Source organism: Coccomyxa subellipsoidea (genome assembly GCF_000258705.1).
Source record: "Coccomyxa subellipsoidea C-169, whole genome shotgun sequence".
Lineage (NCBI taxonomy): Eukaryota > Viridiplantae > Chlorophyta > Trebouxiophyceae > Coccomyxaceae > Coccomyxa > Coccomyxa subellipsoidea.
Window position 1 is genome coordinate 537,678 of NW_005178041.1, and position 23,951 is coordinate 561,628.

Genomic DNA, 23,951 nt, shown 5'->3' on the forward strand with positions numbered 1-23,951 from the left:
GTCACATGCATGCCATATGGGCGCATGTTGCCGACTGTTGACATGACCTCTCCAAGAGTCATCAAAAAATCACATTATGACAGACATATCTTCTTAGAACCAATACAAATCTTTTGAAGACTGAAGGTCTTTATTGTCATTAATGGTGGGCAGTGGGTCATGGCCTTCCTCTAACTAAGGAAGCTTCACAACCTGGCAGGCAATCTTTCTAAGTAGCAATTCTTGTCAAGGTTCATACTGTTCATTTTTTGGCTGCTGGCAGTCAACATGCTATTAACTATTAACAACGTGGACACCTGTACATATATACAAATTTTAAGTATTAATACTAATATTAATTTGTAGTATTAGCCGTATAATTTTATCATAATATTATGATATGCTGCCAAAAATAAAATTCAACGAATTTAATTTGGTGGACCTTCATCAAAGTTTTAAAAACATGACAGGGACACCTCCATTCACGACAGGCATTGATCACATTTTGACACTTATATGAGATAGAGAGAGGCACTGCTCAGAGCTACATGAATTGCAAGAGTTGCAGGAAGTTTCAATAGGCTGCCTTTCGCTTGAACAACTGATAATTTTTAACAGCAATGCATATTTACATTAACAACATAAGAAGCTGGCACTCTGTGTTAATTATTTGCTTTAAGTGTGTGGAGAGAACAAGCTGCTAAGAGATCTTGAGATTTTTGAGCCAATTGGCAGATGATTCCACAGCGCACTCCCTTCCCAAAAAGGATCTGATGAATTGTAGAACAATCAGATTACTGTACTCTATAGAAGATTACTGTACTCTATATAGAAGCTACTGACTTTCAAAGTTTGAAACAGCATCGAGAACATCAAAATTGGCAGACAAGGCGAGATGCTCATTGCCAAATTTTCAAATGTGCCAATATTTATGTGTCCTCATCATCGCCGCCGCTGCTGTCTGAGGAGGCATCGGACCGCGCATCCTGCCAGTCCGAGTCGGAGCTGGTGCCGCTGTCCAGGTTTGTGAGGTCGGCGTGCAGCGCTTCCACAGCATTGCCTGCCATGCCGCCCAAGTGCTGATACTGTTCAAGCTTGGAGAGGAGCACCACCTGCTGCCCGAGCTGGAAAGCTTCAAGGGCTGCATGCACACCCGCCTCCCCCAGCTCCGCCGCATGGGGAACTTGTCGGGCGCTGGGCAGGCGGCGCTCTCCCCTCCCAGCGGCTTGCTGCACTTGCTGGGCGTAGTGCTCATAAAACACTACCATATCCCTGGCCTCACGCCGCACGATGGTCATCTCTTCGGAGCACCGCTTCAAGCGCTCCTGCTGCTCCGCCAGCGCGGCCAGTTTCCTAGCCAGCAACCCTGCCTGAGCAGATTGTCGCTGCCACGGCAATGTGTCTGCCGCGAGCAAGCCAGGGGCGGTCAAGCGCTGGCAGTCATACTGCGCTCCCTGATAGTCCCCAGGGGCGGCATGCCAGCGCCGCAGCTGAAGGATGTCATCGCTGACTTTGGACACGATGGCTTCCATCTGGCGCCGCAACCGCTTCAGGCTAGTGCGCTCACGATATGCCGCTGTCTCCAGCTGTCTCTGTAGGGCGTAGTAATCCACGAACCTGGCTGCAATGGAAGCATGTAGCTGCTGAATCATGAACCTCTTCCGCTGACCCCCTATCTCCTGGTACAACCGGTCTGCCTCCACCCACCGCAGCTGTACCCGGTGCCTGCGCTCCCACGCTGCCAGCTTGCCCTCAAGGACTCGGCGGTGCTCATGCCGCATTTGCTCGGAGAGCGATTGCTGCCCCTCAGCTGCGAGAGTCACACTGCCACCCAGCGCGTACAACTCCTCCAAGCAGCCTTGGTAGTGGTGCTCCCATGTAAGACGGGCCTGCGAGTAAGAATCCTGACATCAGTGATTCATGCATCTTTATGTATCTTCCAAAGGTGTGCATCCCATTTGCTCTTTACAAAAACTCCACCAGTATGCACATCCTGTCATGTCTTGTCCTGTCATGTCATAAGTCACATGTCAAATGTCCTATCATGTCATATGAACAAGCACCAGTACAGCCAACTGAAGGTGCAGAGTGGAGCAGCACCGGGATGGTGGGCGCGCTTGTTGATGCCCCCTCAGACGATGTCTGCCGCTGCTCCCGGGCAGACCCCTGCGTGCAAAACAAACAATCTGCTTGCATACTTTCTTCTGAGGCAGCTCTTTACTCTGAGTCCTCTGAGCACCTCCTTCTCACTAGCATACCCATTGATACTTATTCCATGCTAGAGAAGAGCCTTCAAAAAGGACCAACACACCTCTGCTTCGTCACTTGCGCCTGCACCAGCGCCGCCTTGGAGAGGATCCTGGCCTGCCGGTGATGGGACGCCTCCTGAGCCACCGCCACCCTGCACCTGATTCATCAGCCAATAAGCGAGCATGCAAAGCATTGCAGACTGCAGGATATATCAAGATGGCATCTCCCCAGAGAATCAGTAGAGACAGGTGCAGCAACTAGGAGGGGTGCATTTTACCTGCAACTCGGGGGCTTTGATTTGGGCAATCTCCTGCTTGAGGGCCCCCGTGGACTGCCGCAGTTGTGCCAGCAGTCGAGCAGCCCTCCTATGCCACTCAAGCAGCTGCTTGGGCAACCTGCGCTCCTTTTTTCGCTGCCAAGCCATCGCCTGCACATGGACCAACATTGTCACTTCTCGCACCTACAGGGTTACAAACTGCAACATCGAGCAAGGCTACAAGAGCTTGCATCATATGAAAGGAGAACTCACCAGGTCCGTCATGTAGTCCTCCCGCGTGGCAGTCGCCATGCGCTTCAAGATGTGTGCAAATTTCCTGTAATGTGCCCAAGCCTGTTCAATGTTGTCACCAAAGGAGTTTCCTGCCGCTAGCATGCGGCGGGCGCCATACTTTTCTTGGCATGCCGGAATGTGAGCCTTCACATGCCACGGCCCCACTGCCAGGCCAGGCATACCCTCCACGTTTCCTTGAACCATCCTGCCAGCACAACACATCACCATTCAAAGGGGACGCTGCTGTGCACTCCGACGAATCCACACACTCATAGCATGACTAGTACTAGACACTAGGAGTGAAATTGTTCCATGCAATAATTGTACAGGGCACATCTTGACGTAAACGCCAGGCATGATGGACGAAAGATTATACCTTCGCCAATATGGGTCAAACTGGCAAGCAATGTCAATGAAGAAGTACTTCAGATCCTTGCCCTCCTCAGGCTTGAACTCCTTCAGCAGACGCTGCAGGAGCAACTCGTAGTAAACAAAGCACTCCGGTGTGAACAGGTTTGCCGCCACGAGAACATACCCGTGGCGGCAAACTGCTGCTGCCACGCCCTACGCACAAGCACATGCGGGAGTGTCAGACCGGCTCCAAAGCACCAGCACATCTTCTTGTTACACGCTTTCCTGCCAAGCAAGGTACATCCTGCAGAGCTGCAATTTAAGGCTGCCATAACCCTACCCCTTGTTGAACTCGCCAGATCCAAGCAAGACCCAATCAACCGTGGGCATGGTATTCAGTATTTTTACCACCTGAAGCAAGGCACGCTAGGGTGCTGCCAAGTATTACCCTTGCCAGCCGGGGCCAGGAAAAAAAGAGAAAAAAATCATGGATATATGAGATGCATGCCAACATCAGTAAGCGCAACAAGATCCCAGAAAAATGCGAGGAGACTCACTTGCACATATAGGCGCAGCTGCGTGTCTGAGGCGGTTGGCGTGGCAGCAACGAACTGAGAGCAGACCGGCCGCTCCAGCGCCGCCGGGTCCAAGGCCTTCCGTTGAGCGAGCAAGGCCTTCACCTCTTCATCAGCAATGAAGGGGCTATAGGGCAGCTTCGGCTGCAGGAAATCAGAGGCTTTGCCCGCCGCCCTGAGCTGCGTGAGTCCCAGGCAGGCGTCAGCAATGGCTGCCACGCAAGTGCGAAAGCAGCAAGGACACTGCACAGTGGGGCCCCCGGAGGCACGACTGTCCAGAGATTCCTGGGTCGCCGGGCCCACCTCAGCTGCATCTCTGCCAGTTTGAGCCGCGAGGCTGCCTGCTTCCATTTCTGGTGGCGATGACGACGCTGCTGCTTCCCTCTGAGTGTTCTCCTGGGGCGGCGGCGGCTGGCCGAGCTGCAAGTCTGAGTCACCGCTGAGCCCTGCCTCCGAACAGATGGGCTGCACGCCAAGCCTGTTGAGGTCATGTGTGGCGATGTCCATTCTGCGCCACTGTCTGACCGCCACTGGGAGGTTCCTCCAGATATTTTTGGGCAGGCCACTCAGTTGCCCGTACGGCACACAGCCGTTCCTGACGTGCACCTCCTCCAGGGCGCTAGTCCAGGCGACCATTGAGGTTGGGCTGGCGAGGCTGAGCTCATGCGTCTGCAACATGAGCGCTCCAGAGTAGTAAACCAGCGGCCTCTGTGGCGTTGCAGGAAAGCATCCCATGCTCACAGGATCGACTGTGAAGGCGGCACTGCACCCGCCACACCTGAATGCTGGGGGGCTGACCTCTGTCCTGCCGCTGATCGAGACATACACAAGCCTGCTGATCGTCTCCACCTGCTCCCACACTGATCCCACCCTCCCAGCCTGACTGCATGGACTGCAAGCGGGCAGGGCTGCTCTGGCAGCTGTCAAAAACTCTGCCTGCAGCTGCTGCTTCAGTGCTGCTTGGCGTGCAGGCTGACCAGCTTGGAAACATGTGTTCCTGAATACATTGTCATCAAAGCACGCATCCCATGCTTGGTGCAGCCGTCTATTATCCTCTTGAGCTGCCTGTTTCCGCAGACGCCGGCGTGAGGGCGGAGGCTGATAATAGGCAGCAGCGGCTTCTCCATCTCCATCTGCAAAGCCATCCTGCTGTTCTTCCTGCTGAGCTGTGTTTCTTGCAGGGATCCGCCAGGATGGAAGGGCGCTGGCCGGCCTCCGGGGTCCCCTCGGTGCAGATGTTGCCACAGTGCTGCCTAGGTTCCTCCCAAATCTGCGGCCTGGCTGCAGCAGAGCAGGAGTGTCGGCTGATGGTATCACCTTGACACTGACCCTCCACCTCTTGTTCCTGACCATTCGTCCTGCATGAAGTCATCACACAACGGTTTCTGCAAGTGATCCACCAGGACATTAAAGGAATGAGAAGTACATCAGCAGCATGCCTTCTAGTACAAGTGATACAACTATCCTTACAAGCACCTGGGCTACTTGCTACTCTTTGGGGTGCACAGTCCTCTCCAGATGCTCCTCATCAGATTGGCATTCCAAGCAAAGCCAGGTCAGGGCAGACACCCACGGCTACTCACAGCAGCAGAGGGATCGTAACGCTCACCAGAACAATTGAACTTGATGTTGGTTTAGATTGTAGACGACTTCAGTGTCTGTCCGGTGCATCAGTGCTCAATTCAGGTGAACGCTCTGTGTTGCCTGCACGCATTTCATTTCAAGGAATTGGCTTGGCAGGGCATGCAGTCACTACGAAAGAAGTAGACATGCACGTCGATGGTCGTGACATTCGATTAGCTGAGTCCAAACAAGTCAAGGATGGGGATGCCAAAAAACCGGCAAAAGTGCGAACCTCACATGGCCAGCGACAGAAGACTTCAAGAATTCGTTTAAATTACTCCCATAAACATTTGCGGCCGTCCCACCCCCCTTTCAAATCCTACTTTGCAACGGTAACCTGGCAAATGGCATTGCTGTCTTCGCAGAAACGAGTAGCGCACGATCCTATAGATACAGGCTTGACCGAAATAATTAGCTTGACGGAGGTACTATGCAATGCTGAGATTGTTGTAGGTAAATCTGAAGGATGTGCAGCATTGCTTTTGTTATTGCACGCCCCGAAGGGGCGTGCTCAGAAAGAGAGCCAAATCCACTAATGTAGTGGAGTGCATGTCCACTAAAGTAGTGGATTTTGCCCGACAGAGTAGGATGGCTGTGACGCCCTCACTCGGTGCTGTCGTAAGCACACACACCACGCTGGCCAAAAGGCTTTGCTGCCGTTCCTACCCAGAAAAAAAAATCCAGATCTGAGCTTTGACGATGCAACCCGCAGCCTGAAGATTCCTTATGGTGTTTTTCGACCGTGGCATTCACCAATCCTGTGATCTGTGTCTGCTGCTCCTGCAGAAGCAGCTCATGCCCACTTTTCCTCCATCATAGAATCTTTGTGCTGTGCCCTGCAGTCAGCTGCCCAAGCCCTGCGCCCTGGCTCTCTATGCGCGGCGCGGTCTCGGCCCAGGATCAAGCTTCCGGCTCGCAAGGTGCAGAGCCTTTGCCTACCCAAGGCGGTACTGAGCCTCAGAAGCACCCATGCTGCCAGTCAACGAGCCTTGCTGCAGCCTGGCATCTGCACTGATGCCAATCCACTTGCGACGCATGCGCCACTTTGAGGTGTGGCTCGAGAATTGACACCTCACTGCGTTCGGTTGGTTGTGCAGGAAGTTCCGGGTGGTTCCTGCAGCTGTGTACCTGGAGCATTTTGGCTCGGATCGCAGCCACATGTGGAACCAGGACGGCGTGCCAGGCTGGTCCAAGCCCGTGCCTCCCTACCCCACCATCGTCGCAAGAGGCAAGGCACCCTTTCCCAACAGTTGGCCGTGCCCCTGGTCATCACCGCAGATAAAATGCAACAGATTACAGTGCAACTCCTACGCTGTATCTTCTCCTGCACCCGTGCCTCTGGCAGCAAGATGCCCTATGCCTGGCACCGCCTGCACAGGATTGCAGGGCACACTGCAAGGGAGCTCAGCACGCAGTAACCTTCTGCAGTTCTCCTCGCACAGATCTTGACAACCTCTGACGGGCCATTGCTTGCAGATCAATTTGGGAGTATTTCACGGCTAGCTCTGGACAGGCCATTGCTTCCATGGATCAACTCCGAACGTTTCACGGCTTCAGTACTCGATCCTACGGGTCAACACTTGCGCCCGGCTTCAGTCCTCAACGACGAGGGGTCAACACATGAGGCCGTGTGTGTGGCCTGCAGATGGGCAGGTGAACTCGCTGCCGCGCTACTGGGACATGGAAGCATTCACAGACGACGCGCGCTACGGCCGAGTCTACTCCGAGGAGGACTTCCTCGCGCTCTTCGGCGGCGTCATCGGCAACGGCGCCGTCGGCCCCGCCGACGCCTGATGCGCTCTTTCATCCTCGGGGATATGTATGATGCTGAACTCCTGATACAGACCCAGGAGAGGCCTGTGACGCCCAAGGAGGAGTGTCACCCTGCAGCGCAGCGAGACAAATGGGCGCGCCAAGCCTGAAAACCACACGGGTGATTGTCTACCGTACACGGGAGGATATCAATCGCACCAGATTATTGATGTCATGCCAAGCCTTTGGGGCTTGGCCCCTTCACGTCATCACTGCAAGGAAAGTCTAACGAAGCCGCTAGCAACTGGCTGCTCTGGAGGAAAGAAGGGCTGCGGCTCTTGCTGCTATTTGGCGCCACTGGCTGTCACAGCCGCGCCCACGTGGCTTATGCTTCATAGTCACTATTGGTGTGTGGGTTGCCGGGGCGCAGGATTTTATGAGGCAGAAAGTGGGCGAAGTGTCCTTTATTACGGGGCCCCTTAAGTTGAGATTTTGAGCTGGTGGCTGCTCACTTTTGATGCGCGCCAAATTGAGCTCTGTTGGCATCACCTTGCCTTTCTCGGCAAGCCGTAACCTTGAACGCTTATCTTGTGTAGAGGCTGTGCTCTCTTGAAAATCTGTCCGGAGATGTATCACCCAACTGTGTGAAGGGTCGGAGGTTTGGGTGTGTGCCTTGGGGAGGTTTTTTTTTGGATCTGATATCTTGTCCTGCTTGATACAACCATCAGATCAGGATTTTTTGCACCGTGGTACCTGGATGCAAAGATGGGCAGTTTGAGCGCAGCCCGCATTTTCTGGGAGACGCAGCAGTCTTCCAAATTGGCAGATTTGATATATTGCTGGCATGCGCCTTAGCTATTCCCCGCTAATTGTCCTGAGGGCCTCAACAGATGCGCGCAGGGTCCGGCTTGCTTCGCCCCGCTTGCTGGGCAATTCCTGCACGGTTACGCGCATCGCTTGCAACGCCCAGACTACAAATCGATGATCAGGGGTTGTGCCTTGGTTCTGCAGCGAGAAACTGTACGCTGGAAAATGAGCATGTTGGTGCATGGCCTGTTGGGAGGCGTGCGGTTTCCTTGGCCTTGCTGTGCAGACCCCATTCTGGCCCCTGTTTCCTGTTGCGCACTTTGGCTGTCCAAGAGACCCAATGATCTGAACGGAGTCGCAAGAAAGCAGCAGTCGGCGGGGTTGATTACCATGGCAAGTGCCGTAGCAAGAAAAGCTTGAGATTGTGCAATGTTTTGCCCGGCTTTTGCGTCTCGTTGCAGCCTGCATGCATCAGGCAAAGGGCACTTGCAATGTGCGGCCCCTCCATTTATAGGTTTGCTTGCCAGCACTTGAGATTTTTGTCAAGAGGATTTCGTATTACAACATCTCTTACACTTGCTTTAAAGAGCACTAGGTCTCCTTGGACAGTGCAGAGGTTGCAGGTATGGTTACACAATTCCATCATGCTTCACAGCATGCATTACGTAGATGAACTCTCTTTGGAACAGCACCGTAAGGCTGCGGTGGCCTTGATTTGGTCTTCAAGAAACTTAGGTACTGCGCACATCAACGCGCATATGATGCGCGTGCGCACGGGCCTTGAAGGGGAATGGAATGCCTTGGTTTGGTTTTCTAATTGGAAAAGCTGCCATTTATGAAGCATTCTTGCTGATATCATGCGCGCATACAATTCACACTGATATTCGCATACTGTACGGAGAAAGTCTTGGGGAGGCCCTCTAGTCGAACTTTGCTGGCATGAGCACCTTTTTACGCTGTATTCAGTGCTTTGTAGATCGCTAAATGCATTACAATATGTTTGATTGAGTGGGGCCAATTTTACCTGGAATCGGTCTGGCTGGCAAAATGTTGTTGAGCAGAGTCCTAGATGCCTTTGGGTGTTTTTAAAGCTATGTGCTGTTACCTAAAGTGCCACCTGTCCAGCATGAGATCATCTGGCAACAGTAGTAGTGCTCATCCCATGACATGTGTCACACTCGTCAAAATTAGCGTTAAATCAGTTACAAGCGCACACATGTGTATCTCTAGACTCACTGTGCTTGCAAAGCTCAAAAGGAGGAGCAGGGCAGGTCTTCGCTTGGCATGTTGCACATTGCCACTCCCATGCACATAACAAGATGACATAGCATCATCTCCTTGCTAAACGACGAAACTACACATATTCTGTCCGTCCCTATAAACCTTGCAACGCTGTCAGTGCCAATCTTTGTTCGTGCTGCAGCACCCGCCCACTTGGCTGTTTGCCTCGCTCATGTCGGCAACTGATCAAACGAAGTCCATCAGGAGGTGCATGCGGTTCCGCGCTTTCTTGCTGGCAAGTTCCTGTCGGCGGGTTCATTTCAATTCCGTCGGGTTCTCGTCTGGACATTCACACCGTTTCTTGCGGCTGCATTGTTTCCATTCACCGCAAGGCAGCCCTTTCTCCTCGACAGTGGGGGCTCGCACTGCCCTCATATCTTGCACATTTCCTTCATTTCACTCACGTCAATTCTGGCAGTGTCATTTCGACAAAAGCGCCGGCGGCGCGGGTCTCCCAATAGCCGCCGCGGTACCGGAAAATATATTCCTCGCCGATTTTGCCGGGGCCCGGGACGCGCTCGAACCAGCGCGGCTGATGTGGTACGGCTGAGTCAGCGCTTGCCAGCCTGGCGACCTGCGCCTGCTCCATCCGCTTGTGGTGGACTGCCGCCTGCGCATACATGCACTCGCCAGTTTTGGCTTGCAATATCGCCAGCATCCCATATGTGATTAAGCGCTCCAAGGAATGCAGGACAAATAATCTCTAGGTAGGACGTTGTACCATGGGCAGTCTGAGATTTCAAGTCCCAACAAAGCGAAAGGAACCCTCATACAACACTCCTCAGGAGGTACTCGACATTGCAGCCTCTCCACATGCAACTCCATCCTGCAGCTTCCCCTCCACAAGGCAATTCAAGGGTCATGGAGACGGTCTTGCTATGACTAGGCCTTGAGGTGCACATGGGCCCTCTGTACCCCTGCAAGCCCAGCAAGAGAATTTGCGCCGAGAGGCTGGCTCCTGCACCTGGTCGTAGATGCCGAGCTCGAGGCATCGCACGTCCGGGCGCAGGCGCGTGTCGGTGGCCGGCAGCCGCCCCGCCAGCTGCGGCGTCAGCTCGTTCAGGCGCAGCACCCACGGCGTCATGCAGTACCTGCCATCCCACACCGCTCGTCCCTCTCAGCAACCTAGATCACCATGGACAGGGAAAGAGCCACTGCCTTTCTACTTCCACTGCAACCAAGAGCCTTGCAGCGGGAGGATGCGGCGTTTCTGAGCAGCCACAGGCATGCTGTCTCATTTTGCACTATCCTCTTTTGCTCGACTAGGTTTGAATTCCATCCACGCATTGCAGAGGGATGTTGCATCAATTCGGTAGCGTGTGCAAGGTGCAGAGTGGCCACATCGTGTGTATGCTCTGGCGGGTTTACTACAACACCATGTGGGTGCAATATGTTTTGTGCTCTACTGTATGATGATTGTAGCATGAGCTGACACCGCTGCGTGGTGTATTAAAAACAGGCTGGCCTATCAAGAGAAGGATATACCTGAGCTATTCAGCATTTTTCAGCCCTGCCATGCATGATGCATGTGATCAGGCGCACCTTGAGGGGTCTGCAGCCGGGGGGTTCACGCCCCACAGCAGGCGGGAGGACCCATCGGGCAGGTCTGCATGCAGTTCCCTGTCCCACTTGCCTTGCAGCTTCACCCCCTTCATCGCCACCCCGTCCTTCTCAACCACCCCCGAAACCTACCCCCCACACCACAGTATACTCACACACTGTCACTTATTATCGAGCACATATTGTACTTGAGCTGTGCAATATGTCTGATGAATTTTGCAATCATTAGGAATAGAAAACATGAATTGAACGTCAGAAAGCCCCTGGAAAGGGGGCTCCTGATTGGGCATGCACCCACCTCATGCAATTTGCTCTTGGAGGAGAGCATGGTGGAGGCATGAAACTTCATGCAGGCGGTGAGGCCACTGTGCACGCCCTGCAGCCGCCAGGAGCCCTTGTGCTCCAAATTGATCCGCCCCATTATCACGTTGTTTATCGACGTCGTGGCCTGCCATGCACACAAACTAACCCTGATCAGTGCTGTTAGCTGTTATTAGACTCTATGCGACTGCACTTTTGCATTAGGGACACAGCAGGTGCTGCGAGCAGGAAGCTTCACACGGAGCACACACAACTGCCAAAATGAACAAAGGCACAAGAGTATCACATCGCAGTCAGCTGCATTGTTCTTTGCCGGAATTTGCTCTTAAAGGATGACTGCGGAAGGCAAATTTTGGCAAACATCTCCCATGGCCATTTTGGAAGATGCGCATGAAGTCACAGGCACCTTTCAAAATGACATGCTGACATCAGCGGGATGCGGTAGGACCCATGTGCGCGCACCTTGCCCCAGCGGTAGGTGTCGCCGTCGGAGAACGTGACCTGCAGCAGCACGATGGGTGCCAGCTCAACCGCCGTGCCCGTGAAGCGCGTGTGCAGCTCGTCCTCCAGCTCGAACGTCCATCCGCGGCCCTCCGCCAGAACGCGGTTTATTGTGGTCGGCTCGTGCTGCACCTGCGCAAGGGACCAGGAGTTTCAGAGTCATGTATATATATATATATATATTTACTTTTATATAGAGAGAACCCCAACCCCTAAAAACCATAAAAATTACAGCATGCAAAGACGCTTGGCTTCAGCTTTCTAAACAGTGCATGCACATGTTTGGTGACCCTCTGCCGGTCGCATTACAGAGGCATCATGCGCAATTTGAGAAGTCTATCTCGCCACCAAGCCTTGGCGCAGACTTTCAGACCCCCGGATAAGAGATCCTGCAGTCTGCGCAGTCCTGACAAGATCACCCCAGTGGCTTTGCAGATGAGGTGGAACTTGGCCCGCCTCCTGAGCTGCACAGAGTTCCTGGCAGTCCCTAAGAGGGCATTAGTGGGGCTGGGTCTGCATGGCGGATTTAATGTTGGGGAACAGGTGAGCGTACCTTCTCTGAGATGAAGCGGAAGCCTTTCTCTGGGCAGGCCAGCTCGTAGGTCTCGCCCAGGAGCGCGTTGAATGGCTTGCAGGTGCGCTTGACGCCAGAGTAGGCCGACACGGCAAACGCAGTCACTAGTAAGAGCCGCTCCAGGCTGCAGCGCTCCACAGCAGCTGCCTGCAATACCACAAAATAGCAGTTTTCTGTGAATGTCTGCCCCCACAATCTTGACCATACACCAGCCTCGGGTAATGCTTTTGACTCCTCGTAAGGTGATCAAGGCAGGAAGCATGCAAGGACCGTGTAGGTCTGTGCAGCAATGAAGGTCACCCATGGGTAATCAATTATTGGCCAAACCTGATCAAGCAATTCTGAGAATGCCATGTCTTTGCAACGTCTCTGCTTCTCTTCACCAGGCGGGCACATACGCACGCGCAGGTGGGTTCAAAAATCCATTCTGCCAAGCTTAACATGCAGTTTTGTCCTCGGAGACCTATCACATCCTTGTCACCACAACATGATCAAGATGGGAAGCATGCAAAGAGCATGCATCCAGGATTCAACAACATCAGGCCTCTGCAGCGTGCATGCTCCCCCAATCCGGCTCTGCGGGAAGCATGCATGCTTGTGGATCGGCAAGTGAGGGGCCACACCTGATGTAGCAGCTTGAGGAGTTTCTAATAGGGGACAGAAGCCCACACCTGATCTAGCAGCTCGCAAAACTCCATGTCTTCGCAGCGCTGCTGCAGCTCGGAGAGGGGCTCCAGGAACTGCACGGGGGTGGCCACACGCGACAGCTCCCCCTTGCCCACCATATCCTTCAGCAGGCTCCACACGTTAATTGCCGTTGGCGCCGGCTGCTGCGGCGGCGGCAGCGCCACGCGCCGCTCGTGCACCGGCTCCTCCTGTTTCGCAGGAACCCACAAATACATCAGGCTGTCGTTTCAGTGGCACATCGTTCTACATACTTGATGAAAGTGCCGGATCAGCAATGCACTGCATCCAGCAGCAAAACTCGATGATGTATGCGTTGGTGGCAGGTTGTATGCGTTGAAATCGCAGGGATGCACAAGATTCGTTTTGAAATTCTAGCTGCAGCACCTTTAGCCAGTCTTCAATTGGCAGGGTGTTGGCCGGGCTGGCGGTTGTCTGATCCTTGCTGTCATGGCTGGGCAACGAAGCTTTGTGCGGCCCAGGAAGGGCCTCTGAGCAGCAGTGCGCCTCCCTAGGGATCCTGCAAGCAGATATCGCTAAGAAAACTATTGAAAGCTGTCATGAGCCAGTGTCATATTTCAAGATGGTGGGCATCAGAAGGCGAGCAATCCCACCCAAAGGGCAAGCAAGTTGCTGTTACATCTTTAAAGCAAGCATCAAAGACGTACTGTATTGCATTTGATTGCAACAGAGATGATTAGCCACTGACAGATAGTGACATGTATGTTCATGCAACGAAGTGGTTTGCTCACCTCGCTTCGCTCGATCTGAAGGCTCCTATGAGAGGCTCTTCCATGTACGTTACGGTCTGTTCGATCACCTGTCAAGGCACTCAAGGTTCTCGATTAATGCTGCGGAGATTAAAAGGAGGTGCTTGTGCTCAGGATGGTTGAAATTGTCTCTGATAGGGTACCTGGCTTTGCCCAGAGGGCTCCTTGATTGGCAATGACTGCTTATTCAACACATTTCCATCATCCAGACATGCCATCCTTTCGCTGGGGGTCAAATCTGCTGTGTTTAGTAAGCAAGATGGCCAGATGAGGTGTTCAGTCGTATGCTTCAAGTTTTATCAGAGGTACCAATCAAGACATACACCTAGATTACCCATTGGAGCACTGGACAGATGCCAATGAGACGTGCTCCTTTCAGTCATCACAAAGCATCTCAAAGAATTTCAGCCTGAGATAGGGTCAGGGTTGAGGGCCCTTTGGTGTGCCATTTGAATTGTCGGACAAATCATGTAAAATTATACCCACATGAATTGTTCTCCTTGCATGTCAACTCTACAGCACAATCTGCTGGCAAAGTAATTTTCCCTGCGCGATTCGCCTGTGTTTTAATTCTGGGTGATTAAAATTTATTCTGTCCCGGCACGATCACTGGCGTGCGCATGCAGGCAGGCAGGCCTGCAAATATGATGGATCACGACGGCTGCTTGAACGCAGATCAGGGCGCGCAATCCCATTTTGAGTGTTCATGCTTGTATTTTATTGTGAATGAACGTTTCTTTTCTCTGAGAGGAGTTCTTGCTCTAGGTCCTCTTCTTCTCTTGCCCGTCCTTTGCCTGCTTCATGTAAGCATTCCTGCATCCATGCAAACAGCAACTTTAGAGCCATTTCTGGACCACCTTACGATATAAGATATTGTCTTAGTGACATCCGAAGAGGTACACAAGAAAAAAGATTCACTGGACCGCAGTCCTCTAGTAAGTGATATGCGTCACACTTCACGAGTGATCTAGAGACAGCTCATGAAAGACAGATGAGTCACGGGCCATGCAAACCTGCAAACATGATCGTGAGACAAGCTGCGCACCAGAAGAAGTTGCCAAAGAGGCTGGCGAACACCACTGCCTGGAACAGGCAGAGCACGATGATGATGCGAGGCCGGTAGTGGGTGGCATAGACAGCGCCGTAGAGGGCGTGCACAAAGAAGAGCGCGAACTGCGCCAGCTGCACGGTCGTGAGGGACTTCTTGACGCCCTTGGGGACCTTCACTCCTGCTGCCGCTGCCAAGTAGTAGCCGTACCTGCAGCCATATGTCACCCTTGCTGCCTGATATCTGAGATTAATCTACTACCCGGCGGAGGCTGAGGCTGTGACTTCTTACACAACCGGACAGATGCAGCATGCAAAAAATACAAACAACAAAGTAATTCCCTTATTGATGCTCAGCATGTGCGGCGTTGCACTGCATGCAGTGATGTAAAATTTTGCGACAATGAGCTGTTTGCCAGAAGTCATGTCACAGAGAATGGTACTCTGGGTGTCTCAGAGGGGATGGGGACGCACATCAGAACGTGGACGCCAGAGTTGAGGACGCATGTGAAGTAGGTGTCACCGCCCGGCGCAAAGTTCATCACCGACCACCTGCGCAGGCAGGCATGGCAGTCAACAATCTCACGCACTGAACAGTGCAATGTGCAGATTCTGAGCTGCGGCAGATTGACGATTTCTCTATGATGATCACCCCGCCGTCTGCAACGAGCTCAGGACCACACAAGCTGCTCTCCGGGCAGGGCTGATATCTGATGGCCCGGCCATCGTCATCTCACATCATGATGAGATTTGAGCACACCAGTCATGCAAAGCTGCAGGATTTTGTTCAAGTTTGGGAGTCCCAACTTCCCCAGACTAAGAGAGTCACTGACTTGTGTTGCATCGCAAGACACCACTGATATGGGGAAGGAGCTGGGACATACCAGCAGGGGAAGAAGGTGGTGGCGTGGTGATAGACATGCAGGAAGCTGATCTGGCGCTCGTTCTTCTTTAGGATCATTATCAGCGTGTCCGTGAACTCGTACGCCTGCCACATCAGACTGTCACACCTTGACTTTTGCTCACCACACCTCACTTGCATGCCTGTCTGGTTCATCTTCAGGATCAGGCGACCTGCAAAGCTTGTTGCCCTCTATTGCTGTGGCCATGCTAAAAAAATGGAAAGGGATACCTTTCGAAGGATGCGATCAGCTGAGCACATGGCTTGTGCTACATGCTAAGTGCATCTCCAGTGTGCCCGTGCAACAAGCTCGCAGAAGAGAGCCCGCAATGGATGAGAATGACAATAGTTGACAGCGATAGAGCTCGTGAAAAGATGTGCAGCACCTTGGAGAGGTAGTGAATCCACAGCACGCGCGCCATGCGGTGTCCAGATGGGCTCAACGGCTTGCCGGGCGCCTCTGCAATATTGCCCCACACGCCGCCGCCACCAAGCTGGCCCCACCGGAAGTTGTCCGCTGCCTGCAGCCACTCACACTGATAGGCAACCAATGTAATTCGCAGTATCCCTTACTGGGATGCTGCTGGCAGATTCAAGGGGACTCTTGCTTACATGCTAGCTTCCTTTTGGAAGGGGCTGTCCAACTTCTACGCCTGAATTACAGCACAGAGTGTGCCATAGAGACTACACGCTAATCATGTAAGGATACAAGATTCCTCTGCAGATGATCTTCACATACTGCAACTCTTGAAATTCCGGGCTTGCCAGATCAATGCAATTCCACAGGAACTGTGCTCAGTATCTCTAATGGGCCCCGGCCAAGCAGGGCCGATGTCAGAGCCCATTGCTACATGTCCTTCAATTAGAAGGGCTTAAGTGCATCCTTACCTGCCGCACGGTCTCGATGACCATGTAGAGGCTGGCAGAGAACATGACAAAGTTGTGCGCCATTGCAAACGCCTTGAGGTTGACCGGCTTGCGGTTGCGCATCAGCCGCTTGCCCAAATCCACACCAAGAATGTCTGCTCCAGCATCAGAACAGAACCTTGACGGTGCGTTGACAGAGATGCAGGGTCGCCCAGACAGCGCTGTTTGATGTCTTTGGGCAGGCCCCAGGTGTCACAATCTGCCTGGTGATTTTGGCAGTAGATGTGGCGAGCTTGAATTGGGCTGAATCCCTCTGGGATGTCACAGCCTTTCCTGTACTTGTAGTCGTGTTGACTGAAAATGGCTTCGGTGTCCTTGCAATGTGTGCAACACACGCAGCAGGGGTGTGGCGGATGCAACTTTCATCAGTTGAGAGGGCCACGTCTCTGGAGATCTCTTCAAATCGAGGGAGCAGGGACTCACACATTGCCGAGACGGCCACTGCAGCCTTCCAGTCCACAAGCGGCCAGCCAGAAGTCCTCTCATCTGTGCACAAACTAGTTTTTAACGGGAAATAGCTCCAGATCAATCGCTCACCAGGTGAGACGTATATTCGCAGGGGTTCTCGGAACACACTCCCGTCTTGTGAACAGTTGAACCGAGCGCTGGAGGTGAGACCGGGATCATTCGAACGAGTCAATCGGTATGCTCAACGCAGCTTTAATTATGTGAAAAGCACAGCGAAGGTGTTCTTGGGGTCACCGTAATAGTGAGGTCCGACGAGATACTCCCCGAGTGCTGTGGCAACACTCGCCATTATGAGCTTGACGTCCAAGCAGAATTGATGAACGGCTTACAAAAGACGTTCTTCGTGCGAGTCCCTAAGAAAGTGGGTACGTTGACCTCGAAACCCCCTCCCTTGTTGTGTCGAACGCTTTGCGGGTCGGGACTCCACTTCGTTACTCTCTAAACCAATGTATAAAATGCAGTGTACCAGGAATTTTTGATTCCTAACTTACAGTCTATTTAACTTCGATGTATCACACAAAGACAACCTGCGGAGATCCAGCTCGACAATGGCTCTTCGGTCTGTCCGAGGCACAGTTCATCTTTTGACCGATCCAATTGCCTATCCCTGTACATCGCAGGTGTTCTTGCAAGGTTTCTCAACAATAACCTAGCAATAATAAAGAGTCAGGTAGCTTATCTATTCCTCTTTACAGACCCATAACAAGCACGGTTGCTCCTCTGACAGTATACAACAGAAGTTCGAATGTTCTTTTGAGGTTTCGAGGGAATTCCCATGGTGGTAAAGATTCATTACTCTCTGGCATGCTTCTGTTCAAGTACGGTACACGTCCACTCCCCTGGGGAAATTCAATCTACTCACAGGTGTTGCAGAACTGTCTCATAAATACTTGCTTGATTGCAACGTGTCAGCACACTATGCACCAGAGGCAATCGCCGGGCAGCCAGGGCAGCGCTTGCACGTAGCTGCGCAGAAGCCGCTCGGCAGCTGCGGCGACGGCTGCGTCATGAAGAGGTCTGTGCACTTTCCAAACGAAGCCTGCATGCACTCCAATCAAACAATAAGTCTCATTCCATGGACTGCCACACGGCATTGTGATCTTGCTGAAAGGTTCCACCACCAAGTTGTTGATATCAGCAGCAGGCTCCTGACCCATCTGCACTATGTTAGCCTGTCAGTACGCACAAGCAAGCCATTTTCTGGCTAATGGCGAATAGCTGATGGCTAAGAAATTCTTATTGTTAATATTAAACGCTGTTCTTGCCAGAGGCAAGGTGTGTCTGCAGAAAACCTGCGAGTGAAGGCTGCCGCAAAACTTACCCTTTGATGGACTCGCCAGATCCTAGCAAGACCCAATCAACCGTGGCCAGTATTTATGCTGCCCAGGCCACAGGGGCTAAGCGAGCCATTACAGAATCTGGATAGGACCTTATCCAGTGAGAAAGCATGTGCACACCTGCTGCTGGCAGTTGTAGGTTGCGTCTGGGGGTACATTTGGGCAGGCACAGGGGTCAATCACAGGGGACCCTCCAGTGGGCTGCCCGGGCTGGGCAGCGGGCAGTGCAGGGGCGGGCATATTAGGCGAGGGCTGTGCCATGGGATTGGGGCCTGCCGGCTGCATTGCCTGCATTGGCTGCGTGTCGGGGTTGACTGGGCTGCCCGGCTGGGCAGGGCTGCCTGCCCCAGCGGGCAGCGCCGGCTGTGCGGGTTGCACCGGCTGGTTTGGCACAGGCATAGGGGACGCCTGGTGCACGTAATTAATCTGTCATCCACTGCACTACAGTGGGTAATTCACTAGACCCTCAGGTACCAGCTTTTCCACTGAGCATGAAAGCGCTTTATTGGAAAAGCAGGGCTGCAAAAACAGCCCCAGCTCATATTGTACTCCTACAGTGGGCCAAAATTGGGTAATTCCCAGAACAGAACAGCACAAGTGCATACAAGGCACAACGTTCTGATGGGACTCGATTGTATTGAAGTGCCCACCTGCACTGGCTGGGCCGGGATGGGGTTGGCAGCTGGCACAGGGTTGACAGGTGGCATGGGGCTTGGTACGGGGCTGCCAGCTGGCACAGGGTTGACAGGTGGCATGGGGCTTGGCACGGGGCTGCCAGCTGGCACAGGGTTTGGCACAGGGTTGACAGCTGGCACAGGGTTGATGGGCGGCAGAGCGTTGGCGGGGTTGTTAACAGGGGGCGGTATTTGAACTACGGGAGAGGTTGCCTGTTTGGGAATCTGCGCGGGAGGCTGCTGCTGCAGCTGAGGCGCAGGTAGCACGGGAGCGGGCACAGCTGCATGCATGACAGAAGTGTGAGCACCTGAACTGACCACTAGCTAGGGACAGAGCGTCCATTCCAGCACACTGATCAGATCAGATTCAAAGTGCTATACAAATCTGACTCAGAAGTTTGCTGGCCAGAGCAGAACTGTTCCAAACGGTAAAGGTTTCAAGTGAAGCCTGTATCTCGAAGGATTGACACCGAGCTTGAGATTGACAGACGCTTGCACAAAAGTTATAATTTCACCACTTGGCTGTTCTGACCTGATTTCCAGAGAAACGGTCCATTGTCAGGGAAAGAGTCAATTTGAAGCCGGAGGACATGGGAGCTGAGGTGAGTGGGGGCCTCACCGGGGGGCAGCTGGGGTGGGGGTTTCGCGGGCGGCGGTGGCGAGGCGGTGCATTTAGGGATCCCTCCGTTGGAGGCCTGAGGGGTCTGCGCGTTGACATCCAGACTGAAGGCTGAGACCTCCGGATCACTGCAGCGCGCGTCTTGAGCTGCTGGGCCCTCAAACGCTGTCACTGGCGGCTGCAGCACATGGAGATTATGTGGTCAATTGATTCAGAATTTAAATAAATTTTCATTCAAAATTATCACATTTTGTGCGAGGCTGCAGGAACTGTTTCCATGCAAGGCAACGTAATATTGACAAAGGGAGGAACAGGACAAGAGATGACATCATGAGTTAATCTTTTCTGTGACCGAAACTACATATCATTCTTTTTGTGACAGAAGCTACAGAAGATTATTGGCAATGTAACATCATCACTGCTCATGCAGCATCCTGCAACAGTGATTGTGTTCGGGAATAGCCCCGTCCACATGCATGGCAGTTATTTTGCGCATCGAATCAGACGTGCTTGCTTGCAGTAGAGGCTGAATCTCACGCTTGATGCACCACCGCTGGTGAACTGGATGTTGGGTGGCAGCTGCGAGGAACTGGAGCCGTCCGACTTGATCGCACTGTATGCAATCACCTGCGCAGGCACACATAATTTACATCCCCCAGCAACTGTCCCCCATATACTTCCACGGGTGCGCCCTAGACCCTCACAGCAGAGACTTGCAGCGCAGAGCTGAGCCGGATTGTGATGTCAACCGAGAGACGGGAGGTCTCGGGGTGCCAGGAGCCAAGAGTTCTCTCCATACTCTCTATCCACCCATTCCCAACCTTACAACTCCATGATTTTTACAGCAATTTCCCCTCAATGCCTTCCTTGGTTCTCAGCGTGCGGCTGTCTCAAGGGTGCGGCGCAATCCTTTGACAAACGAGAAGAAGCACTGTAGTTTATTGCATGGGTGCTCCCATAAAAACAGATGCTACGGTATTACTGTATTACGTATTATTATTATTGTTATTATTATTATTATTATTATTATTATTATTATTATTATTATTATTATTATTATTATTATTATTATTATTATTATTATTATTATTATTATTATTATTATTATTATTATTATTATTATTATTATTATTATTACACGCCTATCCAAGCCACAGTTGGCTTAGGTGCGTCGCAGCAGCGTTTCTATGACAGCCTTCCAGCTCGGCCTATCTTGGCACCTTTTCCACCATGTCAGGGCCAGCCCAAGACTATCCAAGTCTTTCCTAACATAGTCATTCCAGGACTTGATAGGCCTACCCCTTTTGCCAGCACCTTCCAAAGTACTGAACATCACTTGCACAGATGCTTACACTGCAAAATTGCCGGGCGTACCTCTTGGCCCTTGTCGTTGACGATGCGGATGTCCAGTGGGTAGGAGGGAGCTTGATCGACCTCCCAAGCAGCGCCCCAGGAGTTTCTCAGGCCCACCCAGCTATCTCCCTTTTGCCCCTTCACCTCTACGTGAGCCACGCTGCCCGTGCCTGCAACTTCCTGCAGAAATCAGAAAAGTGATTTCTGGCGTTTTTCTGCAGCTTTAGGCGTCAACTTCTGCAGTGAGTCCAACAGCAGGTAATCTCTCAGTCCACTTTTCAACTGCAGACGACATTTCTTGCACAGATCACGGACACGTGTGTTGGATGTCTTTGTTGCCTGCAGAATTACATGGCTCGAGAATCTAGGTATCACAAGCATAAACTTCCTTCTTGAACTATGTTATTGTTACTGCAGCTGCTGAATATAGGAGTCGTGTCTTGTTGTGTGCAAATCTGGTGCTAGGCGATTGTCACGAGTATCTACGCGGGATTTGTTAGGATGAATCCAGTTGGCTGGCTGCGATGAGAGATGCAGCAGGAGCTGCAGCAACCAGTGCACCGATCAGCACTGCATGCGACGGGAAGGATCACTTGATCAGAAGCAGATGGGGTGGATTTGCTGTCTCGTGATTTTTCCCTGCCTTGCATGCATGCGCGACCAAAGCTGCGCACGATTGGAGGCATATCTGCCATTGCCTTGTATGCCGCCCTCCAGGTGATGTCAAGGGCCAGTGCAGGCTCATGGGTGGGTCAGGAGAGTCAATAATAGCAAGGGGGAAGCTGACCTGGACGGTCATGCGCAGCCACTGGCCGTCGCCGTTGACGTTGAGCAGCTGGAGCTTGATGCTGCTGGGGGGACTGCAGTCGACCCTCCGGTACCTGATGTTTATCCTGCCGCCATACCACGGTGCAATCTGCACCAGCGCAGGACAGCAATCAGACTTCTGACCTGGCCAGACGTGTTGCCCGGCCTGTAGGGCCTGCTGTCTTTGTCTGCATGTAAGGCTTCTTTCAGGTGAATGCATTGATTAGAATTGCAGTGTCTGTTGAGTGGCTAGGTTTGTTGGACATGAATGCCTACGCACCTGATCCTCATGGATTGGCAAGGCGTGTAATAATAATAATAATTCCCTCATGCAGATGGGAATCACCTTGAGGAAGGTGAGGGCCTGGAGATCGATCTGGCTGTCGCCGCCTGGGTTGCAGGGCTCGCAGATGTCGGTCATCATAATGGTCACCCGCCGCTGGTTCGGATTTGGATTGCATTCGCCCACCTGCAAATGGGTTTGCATAATGGCCAGGGACTTGATTAAGGCAAAAAATCCACCTTGGGTTGAGTTACAAGGACCGGGTGTAAAGAGCAGTTCCGAGTTTGTAGGCTCTAGGGGCAAGGGACAGGTTGTATGCAAAGCATGATTGTGATTGCTCTGTTGACTGATCGGTCATGATAAAAGCATGTGAGAACTCACAAGGCTCCCTGGCTGGCACCAAATCTCAAAGCACGCCCTGCAAGCAGCACAGAGTTTCCATTCAAACGCTCACATGCATTTGGCACATTCTGAACTTGATCAACGATACATATGACAGCAAACAGAATTAGCTGAAAATAAATTTAGCCGCTCTTGCTGGGTCCTGATTTTTGTTGTACATTATCAACAGGTATGGGAAACTCACCCGCAGGCTTGGGCTGGGCCCTGCTTCACAAAGAGATTGGAGGGGGTGAGGGCACCAACCGACCAGTATGGCCACTTTGTCTTGTCCATCAAGTAATACCCGCAGGCGCCCTGCATGCACATACGGTGGCTTGACCCGTTGAGTAAGATTGACGCAACCTTGCCGCATGCAACATAGATTGCAGGATCTCCTATTTGAAGCACCGTTGTGCCTCGAATGATTGAGGATTTTTATTGCCAGCAGAGGAGAAACTGCCTGCAAGCAGTTATGGCTTGCTAGATCTGCATATAAAGAGCAAAGTAATGCAAGTCAAAGCTCTTGGCTTGACTTAAAAGGCAGCGCCCAGGAGCAGATTGCCCTGCAGTGGAAGAGCAGAATACCTCCTTGGTGCCATAGGAGGGACTGTAGGGGTCCATGTTATCGGCAGGGCCCCCGTAGTATGTGGCAGTCCCATTGTACCAATCACTGAGAGCGCTCAGAGCTGCAGCCTGCTTGACTTGCAGCAGGACGATAGCTCCAAGAAACCCTCTGAGCGAGGCAGCAAAGAGCTTGCTCCTCTGACCCGTCATGCTGACCCTGCAGACCTGCATTGAACGTCACAGATAAATCAGAGCTGCAGCGCTTGGCTTGCGAACGTCGACTCGTGCACTGTCGGGGTGGGACGAGTAAAATTTGATCCAAGAGCAGCGACGAGGGGAATCACCGATTGATCAAGCAGAGGATGAGCTTGCAAGCGCGATCACTTGGGCTTCGACGGAAAAGCAATCCCATACACCGCACCTGATCAGCGCTGCGATCATTCACTGCGAGCCGGAGCACCCCGAACAACGTCCAAGGATGCGCCAATCGCCTCTTCCTACTAGCACTGGTACCGAGACATTGCGATCGAGGAAATTTTGATGATGCTTGATGTCAGGTAAGGCACGCCGAGATTTATTCCAGGCCGTTAATGAGACCGTTGTGGACCCTCAGACTCTTGGGTGTGGGCATGCAGATTTCGTCAGACCATTTGCATCTGCCTCCTTTCTGCTCACTTGATCCAAGAAAGTTTTCACCGCGTCCCATGCATTGAGAGCACCATTTAAATCACGGCAGAAACCCAATCTTGGAGCGGCAGCAACACTGGAAGGATTGATCGCGGTCATAATAGACTTCGACACAAACGACAAGATCAGGAATTGATATGGTAATATCAAATCTCGCGGACGATGCAGCTCTCGTCCCCGAAGCATCTGCAACGATTTTCCAAGGTTCCCCCGATATGGCTCTCCGGTTATGTGACCGAATCAGTCAGCCCTCTCCTCGTACTGCGGGGCAAATGGCTTATGTTACACACAAGTAGTGTACAGCGCAAACGAAACCTTGCTCATC

General features: G+C 52.5%; 5 protein-coding genes across 5 annotated transcripts; 1 reads left to right on the plus strand and 4 right to left on the minus strand.

Annotated features, from left to right (window-relative positions):
- Positions 1 to 576: 576 nt before the first annotated feature.
- Positions 577 to 2,657, minus strand: COCSUDRAFT_52305 (hypothetical protein). The gene is made up of 4 exons (XM_005650816.1): positions 2,507 to 2,657; positions 2,291 to 2,380; positions 2,080 to 2,145; positions 577 to 1,868 (listed from the first exon to the last, which is right to left on the minus strand). Exons 1-4 carry the CDS (start codon positions 2,651 to 2,653, stop codon positions 909 to 911), a joined length of 1,263 nt encoding a protein of 420 aa, XP_005650873.1. The 5' UTR covers positions 2,654 to 2,657; the 3' UTR covers positions 577 to 908.
- A 1,500-nt stretch (positions 2,658 to 4,157) lies between these two features.
- On the minus strand, positions 4,158 to 5,778 carry COCSUDRAFT_21647 (hypothetical protein; the record flags this gene model as incomplete). The annotated part of the gene is made up of 3 exons (XM_005650817.1): positions 5,561 to 5,778; positions 5,315 to 5,409; positions 4,158 to 5,063 (listed from the first exon to the last, which is right to left on the minus strand). A coding segment is annotated over exon 3 (900 nt), but the record flags the coding sequence as incomplete, so codon positions are not given.
- Positions 5,779 to 6,054: 276 nt separating this feature from the next.
- Positions 6,055 to 7,122, plus strand: COCSUDRAFT_58868 (hypothetical protein; the record flags this gene model as incomplete). The annotated part of the gene is made up of 4 exons (XM_005650818.1): positions 6,055 to 6,059; positions 6,171 to 6,248; positions 6,426 to 6,577; positions 6,974 to 7,122. 4 exons carry the CDS (start codon positions 6,055 to 6,057, stop codon positions 7,120 to 7,122), a joined length of 384 nt encoding a protein of 127 aa, XP_005650875.1.
- Positions 7,123 to 9,568: 2,446 nt separating this feature from the next.
- Positions 9,569 to 13,604, minus strand: COCSUDRAFT_58869 (Oxysterol-binding protein; the record flags this gene model as incomplete). Its single annotated transcript, XM_005650819.1, has 9 exons — positions 9,569 to 9,778; positions 10,133 to 10,259; positions 10,711 to 10,856; positions 11,027 to 11,176; positions 11,512 to 11,682; positions 12,104 to 12,271; positions 12,796 to 12,999; positions 13,196 to 13,328; positions 13,561 to 13,604. 9 exons carry the CDS (start codon positions 13,602 to 13,604, stop codon positions 9,569 to 9,571), a joined length of 1,353 nt encoding a protein of 450 aa, XP_005650876.1.
- Positions 13,605 to 14,339: 735 nt separating this feature from the next.
- COCSUDRAFT_58870 (hypothetical protein) lies at positions 14,340 to 23,149 on the minus strand (the record flags this gene model as incomplete). The annotated part of the gene is made up of 18 exons (XM_005650820.1): positions 14,340 to 14,391; positions 14,624 to 14,836; positions 15,100 to 15,177; positions 15,510 to 15,613; positions 15,913 to 16,047; positions 16,415 to 16,548; positions 17,846 to 17,960; positions 18,379 to 18,666; positions 18,909 to 19,213; positions 19,552 to 19,729; positions 20,089 to 20,178; positions 20,534 to 20,693; positions 20,906 to 21,084; positions 21,692 to 21,820; positions 22,058 to 22,180; positions 22,376 to 22,412; positions 22,581 to 22,690; positions 22,961 to 23,149. 18 exons carry the CDS (start codon positions 23,147 to 23,149, stop codon positions 14,340 to 14,342), a joined length of 2,619 nt encoding a protein of 872 aa, XP_005650877.1.
- Positions 23,150 to 23,951: the final 802 nt, after the last annotated feature.

Coding starts and splice junctions, on each gene's coding strand:
- COCSUDRAFT_52305 (XM_005650816.1), bottom strand. CDS start 2,653: ATGGCTTGGCAGCGAAAAAAGGAGCGCAGGTTGCCCAAGCAGCTGCTT. Junction 2,146..2,290: donor GCGCAAGTGACGAAGCAGAG/GTGTGTTGGTCC, acceptor TTTTGCACGCAG/GGGTCTGCCCGGGAGCAGCG. Junction 1,869..2,079: donor CAAGCGCGCCCACCATCCCG/GTGCTGCTCCAC, acceptor TCTTACTCGCAG/GCCCGTCTTACATGGGAGCA.